At 39.2% G+C, this 21,242-nt stretch overlaps 1 protein-coding gene across 2 annotated transcripts in view; it reads right to left on the reverse strand.

The window, feature by feature from the left end:
• Positions 1–3,401: 3,401 nt before the first annotated feature.
• Positions 3,402–21,242, reverse strand: part of LOC132403041 (GDNF-inducible zinc finger protein 1-like) — a 31,400-nt gene continuing 13,559 nt past the window's right edge. Inside the window, exons 4-8 of one of the 2 annotated variants that reach the window (XM_059986264.1) lie at positions 14,074–15,036; positions 13,468–13,562; positions 11,855–12,022; positions 11,113–11,270; positions 3,402–6,833 (exon numbers count right to left, since the gene is read on the reverse strand). In XM_059986264.1, the coding sequence (XP_059842247.1) occupies positions 6,654–6,833; positions 11,113–11,270; positions 11,855–12,022; positions 13,468–13,562; positions 14,074–15,036 (1,564 nt within the window). In that variant the 3' untranslated portion in view covers positions 3,402–6,653. The remainder of the gene's footprint in view (positions 6,834–11,112; positions 11,271–11,854; positions 12,023–13,467; positions 13,563–14,073; positions 15,037–21,242) is intronic. The other variant, XM_059986265.1, reaches the window with a different exon arrangement.

A 21,242-nucleotide genomic window follows, 5' to 3' on the forward strand; every position in this document is an offset into this window, starting at 1 on the left:
TAATCATCTTTTCCACTAGTGATGCAAGACTCACATCTATAATTCGCAGGATTATCCGTATTCTTTCTTAAAGAAGAAAACGTTTGCCATCCTCTAATCCTTCAGCATTACTCCTGCAGCCAGTAATATTGCAAATGGTGCAGCAATCTTGTCACTTGCTTCCCATTGTAACCTGGGGTTATCCAGTTTGGCCCCAGGGACTTAGCCATCCAAATGTTTTAAAAAAAGTTCCAACATGTCCTTTTTCTTAACCTTGACATGTTCCAGTATACCAGCCTGTTCTGTGCTCTCTTCACATTCAAAGTTCCTCTCACTGGTGAAGTATTCATTAAGGATCTCTCCTACTGCCTGATTCCAGACACGTTTTCTCTTTTCATCTCCTTGCTGTAGTCACCTTGTTTTTCACATACGTATATAGAATGCCTTTGGATTTTCCTTCATCTTACTTGCCAACATCTTCTCACATGCCCTATTAGATCTCCTAAATCCCCTAAGCTCCTTCCTGCATACTTTATAACTTCCCTTTTTGCTCCCTAAAGCTTCAGCATGCTTCCTTCTTCCTTTTTACTAAATGTTCAACCTCTCTTGCAACTATGGTTCCTTTCCCTCCCTCAACTGGACAAAGCTATCTAGAACCCCATGGAAGTGCTCCTTAAAAAATTTCTACATTTTCATCGTACATTTCCCTGGGAACATGTTGCTAATTTACTCTCCCAAGTTCTTTCATAATTCTTCCTTTCCCAATTGAATACCAATTTCCCAATCCCAATTGAACTCAATTGAATAAATGAGTTTGATTACTATTGCTTTCATTCCATGACTAAGCCTTCCCTGGTAATGCTCTGCAACTCTTCCTCTGCTACAATGACAGTTGCTTTGGTGTTGCTTCATTCACCCATGGTGAGCTCGTCAATTTCATCAACTTTGCCTCCAACTTCCACCCTGCCTTTAAATTAACTTGGTCAATTTTTGACATCTCTTTTCCCCTTCTCTATTTCTGGAGACAAATTGTTGACCAGCGTTTTTCATAAACCTACAGATACCCATAGTTATCTTGACTCTACTTCTTCCCACCCTACCTCCTGTAAAAATGTTATTCCCTTTTCTTACTTCCTTCATCTCCACTGCATCTGTTCTCAGGAAGCCGCTTTACAGGATATCAGAGATTTCCTCCTCCTTCAAAGAAAGTGGTTCCCTTCTTCCATCATTGATGCTGCCCTTAACAGCATCTCCTCTATTTCCCCAACATCCACACTCACCCCTTCTTTCCACTGCTTTAACAGAGTAGAGCTCCTCTTGTTCTCACCTATCAGCCTGAGCCTCTGCAACCAGTACATCATCATCTGCAACTTCAGCCATCCTCAAAGAGATCCTACCAGTAAGCATATCTTTACTTCCCCCACTCCTCCATTTTCCACAGTGATCATTCCCTCTGAGATTCCTGTGTCCATTCATCCCTCCCCACTAATCTCCCTCTCAGCACTATTCCCTGCAAATGACCAAAGTGCTACACCTGCCCTTTCACCTCCTCTCTCACCTCCATCAGGGCCTCAAACAATCCTTTCAGGTGAGGCAACACATCACCTGCAAATTTGCTGGGATAACCTATCATGTCCAGTGCTCCCATTGCAGCCTCCTCTACACTGGTGAGACCCATCATAAATTGGGGGACCTCTTAATTAAGCACTTCCACTCCATTTGCCACAAGTGGGTCTTCCCCGTGACCAAACATTAACTCCAATTCCCATATGTCGGTCCAGTGCCTTCTTTTGTGCCACGATGAAGCACCCTCAGGATAGAGGAATAACACCTTACATTCCATCTGAGTAGCCTCCAACCTGATGGCATTGAATATAGATTTTTTCTGCAGGTAAAAAAAAAAAAATCCCTCCCTGTCCCCTCTTTTTCTGTTCCCCATTCTGGCCTCTTAGCTCTTCTCAACTCCCTATCACCTCCCCTGGGTCCCTTCCACTTCCCTTTCTTCTTTGGTCCACTCTCTTCTACAGCCCTCATTTTTCCTATCCATCTGGCTTCATCTATCACCTTCTAGCTATCTTCTTTTCCTTCCTCCCCCCCTTCTTATTCCTTTCCAGTCCTGAAGAAGGGTTTTAAACCAAAATATTGTGGGTTTATTCATTTCAACAGATGCTGCCTGACCTGCTGAGTTCCTCCAGCTTTTTGTGTGTGTTGCTCTGGATTTCCAGCAGCTGCAGATTTTTTTGTCTGTATCTTAGCCGTGTTGCCTGGTTTGATGCAATCTAATTGATACAACTACCATTGTCTTAACATTTGGCTTTTCCAAATGCAATCCCTAAGTCTGTGGAGCAGCCTGTTCAATTTACTGCTTGAAATTTACTAAAATCTGAAGACTAATTGCAAGCTACCTGAGCTTATGTACAGATACAGAACTGAAGCTTGGTTCTTGTTTGAATTGATGTTATATTTGCATAACTCTAGAATACTCCCTAACATACCCTGACAAAATTTTTCCCAGGAAGGCCACATTTGAAGGAATGTCTGATTAAGTGGGGCAGTGAAAATGCCCTTCACTTTGGATTCCTTCCCCGTTACTAACCTACGTGTACCTACGTATTTACACTATCTTAACATCCCTAATTGGCTATCTACAAGACTGCACAGAGATGGCAGTAAAACATTCCAGAAATTTGATCTGATCATTTTCACCCCTTCAATCTCTGATAGTTAAAACTACTAGTATGGCTGTTAGTAGTTACTCTGTGGGCAGGGTCACAGCAAAGTAACTGTTTAAGGTTCATGCTCTGAAAGAAGATTATATGATCCTGACAACCAGTCTTTTTAATCTATCTACAGTATGGTTGGGGTGATCTCTTTCAAATAGCTAATGAGGACCTCACCCTGGTGGCACCTCCTCCTGTACTGGCCTTTTGATTGCTGGCCCAACCACTGAAAGGGCCCAGCTTATTTGTGTCGACTCCCTATTCAGCTGTGGTGGCTGGCTTCTGATATGTGATAGTGTGTGAGGTACCATTCTGGATGCCAGAGGACTGTGTGTATACTCATTTGAGGGAACTGTATAGTGGCATACTTACTTGTGAGTGTGTTTGTGTGCTTTAGAGTAAGTTTGAAACCTTGGTAACAGATAACCTACCAAAGGTACATCTTTGGAACGTGGGCGGAAACTGGACCACCTAGAGGAAACCCTGGGGACAGGGCTGAGTAGCCTTGAGATTTATAATGAGAAAACTGACAAGAGACAAGCAATATGGCTTACCCCAGAAGTGTACAGGAAATTAATTAAAATGGAATTGGACACTGACTCTGTTATTTCAGTCATTCCATAAAATGAGTTTGAATGGCATTTCAAAGATACTGAACTGAAACCTGCAGATATCCAGCTAAGAGCATGTACGGTACTGGAGAAAAAAATAACTCCTGTGGAAATGACATTCATAACAGTGAAATACAACCACCAACAAGCGACTTTGGGTATGTATGTGGTAAAAACTGGATGGATGGCATTGTGGGGCCACAACTTGATTGGAAATTCATCCACCATTTGCATGCCATATTCCCTGCAGTAGTCAACTGAAAGCAAATTAAGAAAGCTACTGGATGATGCCAAAACAGTGCTCAAAGATGACTTTGGAAAACTCAAACATATCAAAGGTAAAATAGTGTTAAATGAAAATGCCATACCACATCCAAGTTTTACAAAGCTTGCCCAGTTGCTTATACCATCTGTGATAAAGTAGCCAGCAAGCTAGATAGCATGGAGGCTGAAGGAGTTCAGTGGGGCTCATTGGCAATGCCAGTGGTTCAAGTAGCCATGCAGGGTGGGTCTGTCAGGATCTGTGGTGATTTTGTCACCATAAAACCAGCATTGAAAATGAATAAATACCTTCTGCCCAGGATAGAGGAGACTTGTAATTACAAAGAAAGCACAGATTACGACGATGGGGGAGCATTGGCTGTGTGATCCACTGAACACCAAAGTAGTAGGTCACTTAGCCCCTTCGATCTGCTACATCATTCAACAGGGACATTGCTGTCTTTTACCAGATCTTTATTTTTCTGCACCAACCTCATACACTTCAAAATCCAAAAATCCAGTTGACCTGCCAATGAAATGTGGAGGAAAACTGCTGGGAAGTTGAGCATTAAGGCTCATTGCTTTGTTAATTCCCTGACTGCTATTGTTCTGTCCCTTTGGCTGCTGGCTAAATTATCACTGCCCATTGCTTCAAGGTGCCAAGGGGAACTGGGGCTAGGCAAGTTGTCAAATCTTCCAGCCCGTACCATTTTTGTTTCTGACGTTAGTGAAAGACAAATCAGTATTCCCCATGTACGTCAAGGAAAACTTCTTGATATTCAGTTTTGAGGCAAGATTAGACCTTTCCTCTCTCCAGATCTTTGCTGGATTTTGGGACACATTATTGCTATTTTAAACAAGATTATGCTGTACATTTTTATTTCTAAAGCAGAAATACATGAATTAAAAACAAAATCAATACTGTTTGTTTCAAATAAAAGACTTTAATGCTTCTTGATTTCATACTGTTAATTGCAATAGATTGAAGATATGTTTTAAAGTATTGCACTAATTTTTGAATTACACTTCTCTATCAACTTCAAAAATTCTGAATATACCTTGACTGGTACATTTAACAGACTAGGATTCATACCCTTCTTTAATTTTTAGTTGATGCCTTCTAATAATAAAAAAATGGCACCACAGTTGTTTACTCAATATAACCATACAAGTAAATATGCACAACTCACAGAAGCTCAATTATTGGCATTATTTAGTCGTAGCATTTAAAAAATGACATTACAATGTGACTACATGATATTACATAAACACTTATCACAGTTGATTAAATGAGGATTAAATGCACTGCGTTCCAACAAGTATGTCACCGATGTGTGATCAGTGTAGGAAATAACATCTGATTTTCAGGCACCTGTTCTAAAGTTAAAGACAATAATCAAGAGCAGAAGGTACCAAGACATCTTGTTAAATAAAATAATATTTGATTAAATAAATTTAATCAGTTGCTGATTTGCTTGCAAACCTTGCCTTTGTGAAATTGCACTAATGGTAATATGCATGAAAAAAGCAAGTCAATACCAAAATAGGTTCAAAAGCATTTATACCATTAACCAAATTCTTTTAATCTTTAAGCATTCAACTACTAAACTTCTGAGGAGTTAAATCTTATATTAATTTAAATATTCTAATACAGTTTAAAATTAATCTTGTGATATAAGCAGATGCAAATGGTAGCTCCCTAGAAATAAAGTTATTCATTACAAAAAGGTACATTTCAGGTGAGGCCAATTCGAAATGCAGATACATTTTAGAAATGTACATACAACTGAATTAATGAATAGAAATTTAAGCTGCAGTTTGTTGCTGTTCATTCTATCAGTTTGGTAAACCTCTTACAGCAACTGAGTAAATACAATGGATTCTGGTTAGTTGGGCCATCAGTTAATCAGGACAGCTGGTTAATTTGGACAACTCTCAAAGAACAAAAACTAGTTCAGAAAATAACCAGGATTCCCTTTGTTTATTTGGGATACCATGTCGTTTAATTAGGACAGGAGACCACTGCTGAACAGTTTCTAACTAGTGTTAATTGGGTGCACTTGTGTGGCCATTAAGACACTACACCATGCTTGGAGTGATCAGTTTTTAAAAGCATCAGCTGTGTGTGCTTGTGTTCACAAGGCAGTAATTTTTGTCACTGATAGTTGGCGAGAAATAAGGCAATTCAGAATAGCTTTGCTCACTACAGTTTCAAGCATTCAGGCATGGAGTTTCCTAGAAATGGCTGGGAATGAAAATGAAATGATTTCACTATTTCAACAAGTTAGGCACTACAAAGAATTAAGTTTTTTATAATCATTTTGAAAGTTGCAATGAAAGTGATGATTTGGAGAATGCAATCGTTGAAAGCATTGTATGAAAGCAGTCCACTATTGGCACTAATGGACTGTCTGTGCTGATTTTGTCATCATTTACAGTTAATCAAAAAATACACATGGCAGCATACTGGATGAATACCTCTGTTGATAACTACGAGGAACTAGTATACAGTTTTATAGTACTATAGTGATATTGGTAGTGTTCTGAATTAAAAACACGATATGGTACTTGGTTAAACAGTATTTTGTTTTTTTTTAAAATACCTTTTTAACTATTTCCATGAAATGTCAGCCAACTGGGGCAGCTGCTTAATTGGGCATATACTGGTCCTGATGTGCCTAATTAACCAGAATGCATGATATGTGATGAATGCACTTAGTTGTTATAAATACTGGATGATAATACCCTGATCTAAAAGATCAAGAAAGAAAATGTAAAGAGTGACATACTAGTATTAAATTATCATTGATATAAGTGAGCCAAAATCAAATTAATCTAATTAGATATTTCAGGTTTGGATAAACTGCAGAATTGTGCCCGATGGCAATAATAGATATAAAAATTAAAATGTAGCTTATTATTATAAATTTAACTGAATAGTATATTAGTGCTGTATATATAAAGTATTACTAGCTTTTAAAGAGATATTTGATTAGAAATAAAAATATATCATATTTTTCATCACAAATTTGAAGTCAATACATATAATGTGTGCTGTGTCCATGCCTTTACGTAACATCAGTCAGTCACCTAGTGCCATGCCCTCTACTGGCTGTTCATTTCGGATGCTCATCCAGCTAACTTGTACACGGTCATCTGAGACACACACATCTGCCAATGTTTCAATTTTTGACCAATTATGATCTTTCTTTGAGGTAAGATCAATCAAATAGGATCGCCAGTGGGCATTTCGGTCATGGACCTAAAAGTAAAACAAAATACACAAAGTTAATAGGTATAATCTGAGATGACTATTAAAAAGGTTTTGGTTATTATTAACAGTTTGAAGAGATGCTCAGCAGGAATAAAATAATATGCACTGGATGCAGTATAAACAGTTTATGCCTTCCAAGAAAGAAAGTGCATTCTACAGGCCCTCTTGGTGGCTAAATAATTCTTGTCAGGTGTCAAAGTAAGCTTCTTGGGCATAGCAGTTGGCACATCACTTTTCAGCATCAGCCAGCGATCAATAATTGGGGATCAATTCCCACAACTGCCTGTGAGGGATTTATACATTCTCACTGTGACCGTGTGGGTTTCCTCTGGGCGCCTGCAGTCAAGGTGATTCAACTGTAGTAAAAATGCACCTGTATCTGGAAGGGTCAACTGCTGGTAAGTCAGTATCCTGGCAAAAACTACACCATGAAGACAAAAGAACACTCCAAGCAACTGCACAAAAAGGTTATTGAAAAGCACAAGTCAGGAGATGGATACAAGAAAGTTTCCAAGTCACTGACTAACCCTTGGAGTACAGTTAAGTCAATCATCAAGAAATAGAAACAAGATGGCGCAACTGTAAATTTGCCTAGAGCAGACCGTGCAAGAAAGGGACTAGTGAGGGAGGCCACCAAGAAACGTATGACAACTCTGGAGGAGTTACAAGCTTTAGTGGCTGAGATGGGAGAGACTGCACATACAACAACTGTTGCCTGGATGCTTCACCAGTGCAAGCTTTATGGGAGAGAGGCAAAGAGAAAGCCACTTGAAAAAAAACTCATATGAAATCTTGGATAAGGTTTGCCATAAGGCATCTGGAAGACTCTGAAGTTAGCTGGAAGAAGGTTTATGGTCAGATGAAATAAAAATTGAGCTTGTGAAGGTAGAGGGTGAAATAAATGCAGCAAAATACAGGGAAATCCCGGAGGTTAACCTGATGCAGTACGCAAGAGAACTGCAACTTGGGAGAAGATTTCTTTTCCAGCAAGACAATGACCCCCAAGCATAAAGCCAAAGTTACACATGAATGGCTTAGAAACAACAAAGTTAATGTCCTAGAGTGCTCAACTCAGAGTCCAGACCTCAATCCAATTGAGAATTTGTGTCTGGACTTGAAAAGGGCTGTTCACTCACGATCCCCATGCAATCTGACAGAGCTTGAGGAGTTACGTACAGAAGAATGGGGAAATATTGCAATGTTTAGATGTGCAAAGCTGATAGAGACCTATCCACACAGATTCAAGGCTGTAATTGCTGCCAAAGGTGCATCTACTAAATACTGACTTGATGGGGGTGTATACTTATTTAATCAATCACTTTGTGTTTTATATTTGTAATTAATTTAGATCACTTTGTAGAGTACTAGACCATAAAATCAAGCTGAGGGTTTATAAAGACACTGTTGAAGCCTCACTTGAACTATTGTGATCAGTTTTGGGCCCCTTACTTAATGTGTTGACATTGGAGTGGGTTCCAAGGAGATTCATGAGAAAGATTCCAGGAATGAAAGGCTTATCATGTGAAAAGCGATTGATGGCTCTGAACCTTTACTCTCTGGAAGTTAGAAGAATGGAGGCGGGGGTGGGGTGGGATCTCATTGAACCCTATCGATGAAGTGGATGTAGAGAGGATGTTTCCTAAAGTGGGGGAGTCTTGAACCAGAGGGCACAGCCTCAGAATACAGGGATGTCCCTTTAGAATAGAGATGAAGAAGAATTTCTTTAGCTAGAGGGTAATGAGTCTGTGGAATTCAATGCCACAGTTAGCTTTGGAGGCCAGGTCATTGGGTGTATTTAAGGCAGAGGTTGATAAGTTCTTAATTAGTCAAGGCGTGAAAGGTTACGGGGACAAGGCAGGAGAAAGGGGCTGAGAGGCAAATGGATCAGCCACAATGAAATGGTGGAGCAGACTCAATGGGCCAAATGATCTAATTCTGCTGCTATGTCTTATGATCTTACTAAGTGGTCCTTTTCCCATGTACCTCTACATGCAGAATAAGTGGTAAATGGTTGGTAATGAATTTGATGTTTCCAGCAATTACAGAAACTAGTAATGTAATATAGTAAGAATACATGCATGGGCACTAAACATATGCAGAAACCAGTCAACAAATTAGCTTCTCATTTCTCTTCAATACAACTGCAAATATTTGCAAACTGAAGATTGATTGATTACACCCATTCTTTGCAAGAGAATAAACTGGATGAGGTAGTATCTGTGGAGGCAGAGGGATGGGTGATGTTTCAGATCAAGACCCTGCATCAGGACTGAGATTGAGATTATAGAGAGGAGATAACCGGTATAAAGAGGTAAGGCAGGGGCTGGTCAGTGAGAAGTGGAACCAAGTGAGATAATGAGCAGATAGAACAAAGTGGAGAGGTGTGAAGTTGGAAGGCAGTGAATGGTGGAGTGATAAGTAGAGACAGATGAAGAGTGAGGGAAATAAAGAACAGATGAAGCCAGGTTGAGGTGTATGATGAATGTAGAGTTAGATATAGAGACTGTAAGTAATAAATAAGAGATGGGGACTGTAGATTCTGGAATGTCATAATGTGATGTGGAATCAGATATGGGAGAGAAGATGGGACTTGTTACAGCTCACCTCCACCCACCTCCTTCCAAAAAGACCTTATTTTATTCCCTTCCCCTACTTCTATCTAGCTATCATCTGCACATTTATCCTACTGGATCTCCTATCCCTTTCCCCCATCTGGGCTGCCTCTCTTAACTGCCAGCCTGTCTTACTTACTGGCCATCTCCCCTCTGCACTTCCAGTTCTGAATCAGGGTTTCAACACAAAAAGTGACAAAATAAGTTGGCCAATCTCCTCATCATAAAAACTAATCATTGTTGCATCAATCATTAATCTTTGCATCAAAAATTACAGGTAGAGTGATACTCAGTATAGATCTTTTCCTCTCTTGACAGAAGAGTGCTTTGTTGAGAGAGCTATATGCTCGAAGCTGTTAACAAAACTAATAAAAAGCACGAGATAATATCTGAAGATAACTCTGACCAAATTCCAGCACAATTTTGGTTCTAGCTGAGTGACCTTGAAATAGTGTTTGAATAGAGAATGTGGCATATGGCAATTCAACTTCAGCTCCTGTTGTCAATGCTGGAATGCAGTTGTATGATGACTGCATCATTGTGTGTGTTCCCAGTACAAAGAAACCATCTGGTAGACAAGTGTGGAATCTTAAGCCTGTTACAACAAAATGATGAGAAATTTATTTCCTTTTAATTCAAAAGCAAGTGATATGTGATCCAATTTTTAAACAAATATTTCTTAGTAAAGTGGTGTAAATATTAAGAAAGGATCTTAATATTTTCTTGAGTGTAATGGCATCCTGGCCATTTCCCATGAAGTGTACTACACCATAATAAACAAGATAGGGGAACTCCAGCATATATGTAGCTTTATTTTTGTAGGAGGTGCATATTGGAATATTTAGGAATCAATCATTTTGGACTACATATTGGAATAAAGCTTTCTTTTAACTTAGTGAAAATTAATTTGGAAAAGGTTTACAATATGCATGTTAAGTATGTCTAGTAAAATAGATAGAACACAAATAAAGTTAAACGTTTGCCATGCTTTCAGAATTAAATTTTTCTAAATGTTAAAAGGTGCATTTTCAAATACGACAGTACTGCTTATAAAATTATTCTGCTGAATAAACACAGAAATGATAAACACAGAAATATGCTTTCCAGCATTTAGGAATATGTTGTGGGCTTCCTGCAGCAAATTTATTAGAAAGCTCAAATTCATACTTCGTCTATTTGTCCCTCTCTAGCTGACAGCATTGCTGCTGACAGATGATATTCGAATAGCTGCTTTTAATTTCCCATAAAGTTGGCCCAAAGCCTAATGAAGAAAAAAGTTAAAAGACAAACTCCTAAAACAAATCCTCAGTCAACATTCACCATATTGTCAAACTTAATAAATTAGCTACAACAATGAGCATTCTCAAAACAATTAATAATATTTGATCAACAAAATAATTGCACAAATGTCTAACATTTTAATTAAGATGCTGGAAAGACCTCTCCATTCCACAAGTGTTAAAAAGATAAACTTTACATTAAAAATATGATTTTGAGTGTATTGTCTATGATCAACTATTCTTTGTAGAAATATATTGTTTCTGGGGTTGAGTAGTGTTAAGGATCAATCACTTCCAATATTTCAATACTAAAATTTAAAAAAAAATCTTAATAAAGCAGAAAGTAAGCATTAACTAAAAATGTGAAGCACTTACAGACACATGTCTTCTCAGTGTGGACATATCTGTGAAAGTTCGCTCACAAGCCTTGCACTTGTAAGGCTTCTCCCCTGTGTGAATTCTTTGGTGACGCCGAAGTGCCCCCTGCTGGGTAAAAGCTTTTCCACATTGTACACAAAAATATGGACGTGTTTCTGTAAAACAAAAAGGTTCAAGAAAAATCATCACAAATAATGATAATAAAATACTATAACTTTCATCCTGAACGATCTATTCTGAAAAGTGCAATGACTGATCCCCAGTTGATTGGCAGTCTCATGTGCTTCGTGGCCAGTTTAGTTGCTTTGCACGGTCTATCTCAGTAGCTCGCCAATCTCAAGTGGCCAAAAATGCAACTGAGGAATTCCACTCCAACAATTCAAATACACATGACATTCCAGGCATTCCATGCTCCATAAACATTGCATGGGATGCAAGAAGCACACAAGTTTTGCTAATTTATTTTTTTAAATAATTGGTTAGCCTGTTCATGCCAATTCTGAACAATGTAACTTAGGAAGGAAAGAAGATTTTTGAGGGATATGGAACGAGTTGCAAAGGGGAAAATAGAGAAGTTGCAAGTGTTTTTGTTTGAACTGAGAAATTCAAATAATGATTTATCTACCTCACAATGAGTCTTACTTTGACCTGCATAGAAACTCAAAAGGAATAAGCAAAACTTTGGGTAAACAGATATCGTGAAGAGACATTAATCCCACTAAGCAGAGTTAATGCAGACCTGCATGTATATTGCTGTGTTGGGCCAAGGAGGCTCTCAGACCAAAGGTTTTTCCACACGCATCGCATTTGTAAGGTTTTGCACCCATATGACATCGCTTGTGACATTTCAAGTACTCATTGGTGGCAAAATGCTTCCCACAAACATCACAGCCATAAAGGCGCTCCCCTGCAAAATAAGTGAAACATTATCCATCACTTGTCCAAGCAAACTGTTTAAATAAGAATCTAATAAAATTATGAATATCCTAATTCAGAATTCCACTTATAACATACATTAATAAAATAATTAATAAAACAGTGGTCATTTATCTATTTTTAAAATAGATAAATGGCCACTGTAGATTCAAGATTGCCAGGTCCATGCAGTATTCTGCTTCCATGCATGAAAATTTCACCAGCAATCACTGACAGCAATTATGAGTAGGAATCCTGGTCAGTTTTCCCTCTCTGCTGGAGGTACAAAGATGCGAAAACTCAATCTACCTGAGGAATTAAACTGGTATCTTTCCACGAGGAATCGAGTGGGTTCTGATGGTTAATTAGATATTCTACTCAAGCTGCACCAATTAAGTGAAATCAAACAAGAAACTTTTTTTTAAACTGAGAAGCAGAATGCAGTTAATCACAAATATAATATTTTAAATACATCAATTAAGACTTGGCTTATAGTGCAGAAGAGAAAGAGTTGACTGTTCCCTAATGATGCTGGAAACCTATGACTGTTTCTTTTTAAAATAAAAAATCACTTTTACAAAAGCAGTTTGGTACAGGCATTGCACCAGGGAGAAATTGTTCTTCAAGGTTTTACAAATACATTTTTTTAAAGAAAATTCTGTTACTCTGGATTGATTTTACTTTGAAAATGGTATCCTGAAAAGTGCTTTATACATGAAAGCTACAATAATCTTTGTATAACTACTAATGTATAATGATGCATTAAAGGTGAAACCCAAAAAACTGTATAGATTAGGATATACAGTTTTTGGTGGTTGATAAATATGGGACATACCCGAGCAATTAATTGTTTCACAAAGTCTTCATTGTTTCAAATGACAATTTTATAGACACCAGATAGATTTTAGAGGAGCAACGGACCAGACAGTGATGGATCAACATTAGTAATAGTTATTCACTTCTCACAAGCTATTAACAACTTACTGGCCTTCTGCAGCTACATGACTTCCAAAGCCTTGCTTGCCTCATAGCTACAGTATTTTTCAGAATGGAGTGGACAGTGTGTGACAATGAGGCTGTAGCCATTGGAAACTTTCCTGCTCAGATGACCCCAATGGCTTTCTATCAGAAAGCCTATTCCACTAATTACACTAGTGCCTGAACATCAGAAACATTTAGGAACAGTTGACAAACATTTACTTTAAGTACTTAAAAATACATAACAGTACTTTTAAAGGAAAGTATATTTAATACACAATATACATAAATTGAAAGCATCTGATTCAAACAAAGTGTGAAGAGGTGTAGGATTATAATGCAGGTCAGCAACCCATTCAAATGATAGCGACTGCACTAGATAACTACCAAATACATGTCAAAAGTATTATGAAATTCTGCAAAAAAAATCTCACAATATATTCCAGGATCGTTGCTTACCTGTATGTGTTCTCTTATGGCCATTTAACTTAGCCTTATCAGTGAAACAGGCTCCACAATCCTCACAAATATAGGGTTTTTCTCCAGTGTGTGACCTGCAATTCGTACAAAAATAAAGTTTTAAATTTTTTGTCTATCCACAATAATAGTTTCAATAAGTTCCAAAAATAAATAGATATACCACATGATATGGAATTTTAGAGATAGGCAAAATTAAAATTCATTTATGTGCAAATATGATTGCAAATCCTAGAATTCTTTAAGATGTGTAATGCTAGCCAACAACTATGTGTTTTACTTCCATTTGCAAGTTACTGCTTAGCAAAAGCAATCAAATGGGCAACATAGTTCAAGTTCTAACTTCTAAAGGCATACATGAGGAGATAGCTCCTTTTCTGCTTATCAGGCAATTTAAACATCACATTAGATAAAGATTTGTCAACCTATGGCACAGAATTTTAAATAATTAAAGTTAAATCACACAAGAAAGGGAGACACAACAGGGCTTTGCCCAGTTGACCTTAATATCAGAAAGGAACACTTTGTACAAACACACAAAGGTTGTTTAAAAAATGGACAAACATAAACCAGGTGTAAAGATGTGACCTTGTGTGAATTTTGAGCTGTGATGGTTGGGCAAATCGAGAACGGCATATGGAGCACTCATAAGGCTTCTCTCCTGTGTGTGTCCGCATATGGAATACCAGCGCAGTTCGTGAACTCAGAATCTTTCCACAAACAGAGCATAGTGGACGTTTTATACGCCCTTCATGCTTCCGAGCATAGTGGGTCCGTACATCCCTTTTCCTCTTAAATGTAGCATTGCATAGAGTGCAAGCAAAGTGTCTTTCATCGCTGTGAACACAAGCACAGTGCTCTTTCCAGCTGTTGTGGGTGGCAAAAGCCTTGCCACAAATCTCACAGTGATATACTTTCCCAGGTAGTGACTGGTGTATGTCCTTGCAGTGAATCACATACTCCTTTCTGGACTCAAATTCATCATCACACTTATCACATTTAATAATGTGATTTAATTTTTGTGATCTTCCTTTTTTACTGCCTTTCCTTGTTTCAGAGTCCTCATCAGAATCACTTGGTTCAGGATCATGTTCATTTGAGTAGTCTACATCTTTTTCATTATCGTCCTCATACTCTGTGCTATTTTCTTCGTTACCCTCTACTCCACACTCTTCTTCAGCATCATTTTCAAAGTCTTCAGTTTCATCATCTCCACTACCTTCATTCATAACATGACATCCTTTGTTATTTGGCAGGCCATTTTGTGCATTTGTATATTTTGTATCTTTGGCCTTATCTTCTTCAGTTTCATTTATATCACTGCATTCTGTAATTTCTCTATGAGATGTACTCTGTTGCTCTTCATCACATGTTTCCTTGTTATTGCTAGCATTCACGACCAAGTCATTATCTTCTGATCTATCCCATTTGTCTCTGTTAGTACTGACATCCATGACAATACCAGCAATTTCATCTGGCTTATCTACCTGTGGCACTACTTTCCAGTACATAAATGGTGGCTTCTTCTCTTGACCGGATTCATGTATCTTTCTGTTAAAAAAAAATTAATATTATTATTCAAGTTCAAAAAGTATAAATGCTTTCCTTTTGATCAGAAATAAAAACACATCAATTATGGAATAAGAATCATGTCTTAATCTTTGATGTGCATAATCTTATTTAGTGAACATCAGCAAATTAACATCTCTTGCACATTGCTTATGAGTGGTTTGATTTTCCATCAATAATACATTTAATTAAGTGATGCAGAAATAATTCACATTCACAGATTTGTTGGAACTGTATGCAGCCATCCATCAGTAAGGAGAATAATGAGTACCTTTCTTTTGTTTCAATTGCTTCTGTGGAGCACAATACACAATTATTTGCATATCCTTTGAAATTCATACTCAATACATTCAGAACATAATTTCTTTGGTACAGTTGCTTAAATATTCAAATTACTTTAACATACTGCGTATCTCAAGCTTAGACATATAAAAGCTCTTATTTCTACTGTTAACATTTCAAAATATTCAGTGAACATGTTCTGATAGAGATCGTTTGATCTTGCTTAAAGGCAGTTGAATCAGGAAGATGAAAAAATAATATCAGGGTCTTCTTTTGCATTTCAGAAGAAATGCCAAGAAAGTATCTTTTGTTTTTAATGTGACTATAGTTCTTAATGTAAGCAATTATTTAAAGGAAATAAATCTATCTCTGAATGATCATCGGATGTTATAAGCAGAATGATCAATGAATGAAAGGGGGAATCATGAGGGCCCACATGGTCATATAGTGTGTGGCATATCAAAATCACTATATCATAATAGTTGGATTTGATTTCCACAGCATTCCTAAACTGAAACTATAAATGTAGGTAGACACTTTCCGCAGGGTGATAAGGAAACAATAAAGAAACTAGTGCCTTATCATGTCTTTGAGACATCCTAATTCATTGTTTTTGTAGTACCATTGGTGTTGTTATAAGGAATTTTGAATTTTGAACACATAAAACAAATACACTGATAACAATATTTTCTTATCAGTGTTGTTGATGGATGAATATTAGATTGGCTACCTGAAAAACACAAATGTACCATAGAATTCTGTTTTGTACCTTTTATTATTTTTCCAGTAATCACTTCAGCTCTTACAAAAGTGAACATTTCACCATCATTAACATGCTAAATTGTTGGGTTTTTTATTACATGCCATCAGAATTTTTAATATTGGTTGCATTATCACCAGAGTATAAAGATTCCTTTTAGAACAGGTAGTTCAGTTTTAAAACTGATTTGCATTTGTTTCAGATGGAAGAGGGGTAAACAATCTGAAATCCATACAATATTTGCCATTCATTTTCTAAGAAATATCAAGACTTGAGAATGCTACAATTAATACGTGGATTTTTGAAAGGTTTCTTTGCTTTATTGACTGGGGCAGTTCTGAAAAAATTATGTATTCTTTATAAATATTTTGGAAGGACTCTGATTCTGTAACTCCACCATGGATGGTCCCAAGTCCGGCTGTGAAAGGAGGAAGGTTGTGCATGGGGCCAGTGCTACAGAAACACCAACAGGAGCTCCAAAGACCTCATGCTTGGGAGGGGAAGGATCTTTGAAGATGCGCTACACCTGGGGACAATTTGAAAGACCGGCCCGAGAGAGGACTCTGGTGAGCTGTGGGCCTAAAGATAGAAAAGTCCCCTGATCCTAATATGGAATGCATCCCAGGGTACTGAAAGAAAGGACAGAGGTTATAGTAGAGACTTTGGTGATAATTTACCAAAATTCTCTGGCTCTGGGCATGACTGGAAGAAGGTGAATGTCACACCACTGTTCATAAAAAAAATGTAAACAAAAATGTGGTAACTTTAGACCACTTTAACATCTGCAGTTGGGAAAATGCTGGTAGCTATCATTACAGAAAAAATAGCGAGGCACCTGAAAAGAAATGAATCCATCAGGCAGACGCTGCATGGATTCAGCAAAGGCAGGTCCTATTTGAAAAACTTACTGGAGTTCTTTGAAGATATTATGAGCACAAAGGATAGAGGGGAACAGATGGATGTTACTTACTTGGATTTCCAGAAGGCGTTCAATAAGGTGCCACAAAAGAAACTTATCCATATGAATGCATAGAGTTGGGGGTGATGTATTAGCATGGATAGAGGATTGGTTAACCAATGGAAAGCAGAGAGTTGGGACACATGGGTATTTCTCTGGTTGGCAAACACGAGTGAGCGGTGTGCCAGAGGGGTCTGTGCTGGGCCCACAACTGTTCACGATATACATTAATGATCTGGAAGCCGGGGCTGAGTGTAGTGTTTCCAAGTTTGCTGATGACACTAAATTGAATGGAATATCAAATTGAAGACACAGAGAGTCTCCAGAGAAACATAGATAGGTTAGTGGGCAGCGGTCTGGCAGATGGGGTACAATGTTGGTAGATGCAAGGTCATCCACCTTGGAAGGACAAATGTAAGATAAGATTATTATTTAAATGGTAAAAGATTGCAACATGCTGCTGTGCAGAGGGACTTGGGAGTGCTTGTGCATGAATACAAAAGGTTGGTTTGCAGGTGTAGCAGGCTATCAAGAAGGCAAATGGAATGTTGGCCATTGATAGAGGGAGTGAATTAAAGAGCAGGGAGGTTATGCTGCAACTATACAGGGCACTAGTGAGGCTACATCTGGAGTACTGTGTGCAGTTCTGGTCTCCATACCTGAGAAAGGATATACTGCCTTTGGAGGCGGTGCAGAGGAGGCTCACCAGGTTGGTTCCAAAGATGAAGGGGTTGACTATGAGGTAAGGTTGAGTCATTTGGGACTGTACTCGCTGGAATTCAGAGGTATAAGAGGAGATTTTATAGAAACTATATAAAAATTATGAAAAGGGTAGATAAGATAAAGGCAGGAAAGTTGTTTCCACTTGTAGGTGAGACTAGAACTAGGGGACATAGCCTCAATATTTGGGGAGTAAATTTAGAATGGAGATGAGGAAGAACTGCTTTTCCCAAAGAGTAGTGAATCTGTGGAGTTCTCTACCCACTGAAGCAGTGGAAGCTACCTCAGTAAATATACTTAAGATAAGGTTGGATAGATTTTTGTAATAATAGAGGAATAAAGGGTTATAAGGAAAAGGCAGGTAAGTGGAGAGGAGTCCATCGTCAGATCAGCCATAACCTTATTGAATGGCGCAGCAAGCATGATGGGCCAGATGGTCTACTCCTGCTCCTATTTCTTACGTTTTTAAAGTAACATAATAACCAAAGAATATCCAGTGGTAGAATCAATTGTTTAAAAAAAGTTCAATGTTCAAAATTAGTTACATTATTTGGATATATCTTTATAAAACTCAAAAGCTTCCATTGGGGGACTAGACATCCTCAAATATCATTGATAAATATACTGCACTTGAACAGATATTTTCTTTAGCGGTTTGATCGGGGCATGACTGCACAAGCAAGTGGATGTCAGCCAGTGAGAAGAGTTTAAAAGCGAGAAGAATTTGAAGGGAGACTGTTACATCTTCAGTGGTTTGATTGAGGCACGACTGCCCAAGTGTGTGGACGTCAGCCAGTTAGTACAGCGAGAAGAGTTTAAAAGGAGACAGCTTTACAGATTGAGCATCCGAGGAGTGGGTGACGGAGTAGAGGAGACAGTAGGAGGGCTTCAACGATAACGGATCGAGGCAAGGTAGGCTGCCTGTGTAGAATACAGACAGGAAGTACGTGTATGAGGCCAGTTTTCTGTGCTCGGTGTCAGATGTGAGAGATCCGGGAGACTCCCAGCCTCCCAGATGGCCACATCTACACCAGGTGCGTCGAGCTGCAGCTCCTTAGGGACCGCGTTAGGGAACTGGAGATGCAGCTCGATGACCTTCGTCTGGTCAGGGAGAGTGAGGAGGTGATAGAGAGGAGCTATAGGCAAGTAGTCACACCAGGGACTCAGGAGACAGATAAGTAGGTAACAGTCAGGAGAGGGAAGGGTAAGAGTCAGATACTAGAGGGTACCCCTGTGGCTGTCCCCCTTGACAGTAAGTACTCCTGCTTGAATACTCTTGGGGTGGGGGAACGGCCTACTAGGGGAAGCAATAGTGGCTGCTCCTCTGGCACAGAGTCTGACCGTGTGCCTCAGGAGGGTAGGGAAAGGAAGAGGGTGGCAGTAGTGATAAAGGACTCTTTAGTTAGGGGTCAGACAGGCAATTCTGTGGACGCAGGAAAGAAGCACAGATGGTAGTTTGCCTCCCAGGTGCCAGGTCCCGGGATGTTTCTGATTGCATCCAAGATAACCCGAAGTGGGAAGGAGAACAGCCAGAGGTTGTAGTACATATTGGTACCAATGACATAGGCAGGAAAAGGGAGGAGGTCCTGAAAGCAGAATACAGAGAGTTAGGAAGGAAGTTGAGAAGCAGGACCACAAAGGAAGTCATCTCAGGATTACTGCCTGTGCCAGGCGACAGTGAGTATAGGAATAGAGTGAGGTGGAGGATAAAGGCGTGGCTGAGGGATTGGAGCAGGGGCAGGGATTCAGATTCCTGGATCATTGGGACCTCTTTTGGAGCAGGAGTGACCTGTATAAAAATGACAGATTGCACTTGAATCCCAGGGGATCAATATTCTGGCAGGGTTTGCTAAGGCTACTGGGGAGAGTTTAAACTAGGATTGTTAGGGGTGAGAACCAAACTAAAGGGACAGAGGAAGAGGTGGTGGACTCACAAATAGATAAAGCTTGGAGACTGCGAGAGGGAGGATAGGCAGGTGATTGAGAAGAGACGCACTCAGACTGATGGTTTGAGATGTGTCTACTTTAATGCAAGGAATATTATGAACAAAGTGGATGAGCTTAGGACGTGGATCAGTACTTGGAGCTATGATGTTGTGGCCATTAGAGACTTGGATGGCTCAGGGGCAGGAATGTTTACTTTGAGTGCCAGGGTTTAGCTGTTTCAGAAAGGACAGGGAAGGAGGCAAAAGAGGTGGGGGCGTGGCACTGTAGATCAGAGTTAGTGTCACGGCTGTAGAAAAGGAGGAAGACATGGAGGGATTGTCTGCGGAGTCTCTGTGGGTGGAAGTTAGGAACAGGAAGGGGTCAATAACTCTACTGGGTGTTTTTTTTATAGGCCACCCAATAGTAACAGGGACATCAAGGAGCAGATAGGGAGTCAGATTCTGGAATGGTGTAATAATAACAGGGTTGCTGTGGGAGATTTTATCTCCCAAATATTGATTGGCATGTCCCTAGAGTGAGGAGTTTAGATGGGGTGGAGTTTGTTAGGTGTGTTCAGGAAGGTTTCTTGACACAATATGTGGATAAACCTACAAGAGGAGAAGCTATACTTGATCTGGTATTGGGAAATGAACCTGGTCAGTTGTCAGATCTCTCAGTGGGAGAGCATTTTGGAGATCGTGATCACAACTCTATCTCCTTTATTATAGCATTGGAGAGGGATAGGTACGGACAAGTTAGGAAAGCATTTAATTGGAGAAAGGGGAAATCTGAGGCTATCAGCAGGAACTTGGAAGCATAAATTGGGAACAGATGTTCTCAGGGAAATGTACGGAACAAATGTAGCAAATTTTAAGGGGATATTTGGGTGGAGATCTGCATAAGTATGTTCCAATGAGACAGGGAAAGGATGGTGGGGTACAGGAACTGTGGTGTACAAAGGCTGTTGTAAATCTAGTCAAGAAGATAAGAGCTTACGAAAGGTTCAAAAAGCTGGGTAATGATAGAGAGCTTGAAGATTATAAGGCTAGCAGGAAGGAGCTCAAGAAAGAAATCAGGAGAGCCAGAAGGGGCCATGAAAAGTCCTTGGTGGACAGGATTAAGGAAAATCCCAAGGCATTCTACAAGTATGTTAAGAGCAAGAGGATAAGACGTGAGAGAATGGGACCAATCAAGTGTGACAGTGAAAAAGTGTGTATGGAACCGGAGGAGATAGCAGAGGTAATTAATAAGTACTTTGCTTCAGTATTAACTAAAGAAAATGATCTTGGCGATTGTAGGGATGACTGAAAAGAGCGGACTGAAAAGTTTGAGCATGTAGATATTCCGAAAGAGGATGTGCAGGAGCTTTTGGAAAGCATCAAGTTGGATGAACCCCAGGCTACTGTGGGAGGCGAGGGAGGAAATTGCTGAGCCTCTGGCAACGATCTTTGCACCATCAATGGGGACTGGAGAGGTTCCAGAGGATTGAAGGGTTGCGGATGTTGTTCCATTATTCAAGAAAGGGAGTAGAAATAGCCCAGG

The sequence above is a fragment of the Hypanus sabinus genome, chromosome 12, assembly GCF_030144855.1.
Source record: "Hypanus sabinus isolate sHypSab1 chromosome 12, sHypSab1.hap1, whole genome shotgun sequence".
NCBI classification, from domain to species: Eukaryota; Metazoa; Chordata; class Chondrichthyes; order Myliobatiformes; family Dasyatidae; genus Hypanus; species Hypanus sabinus.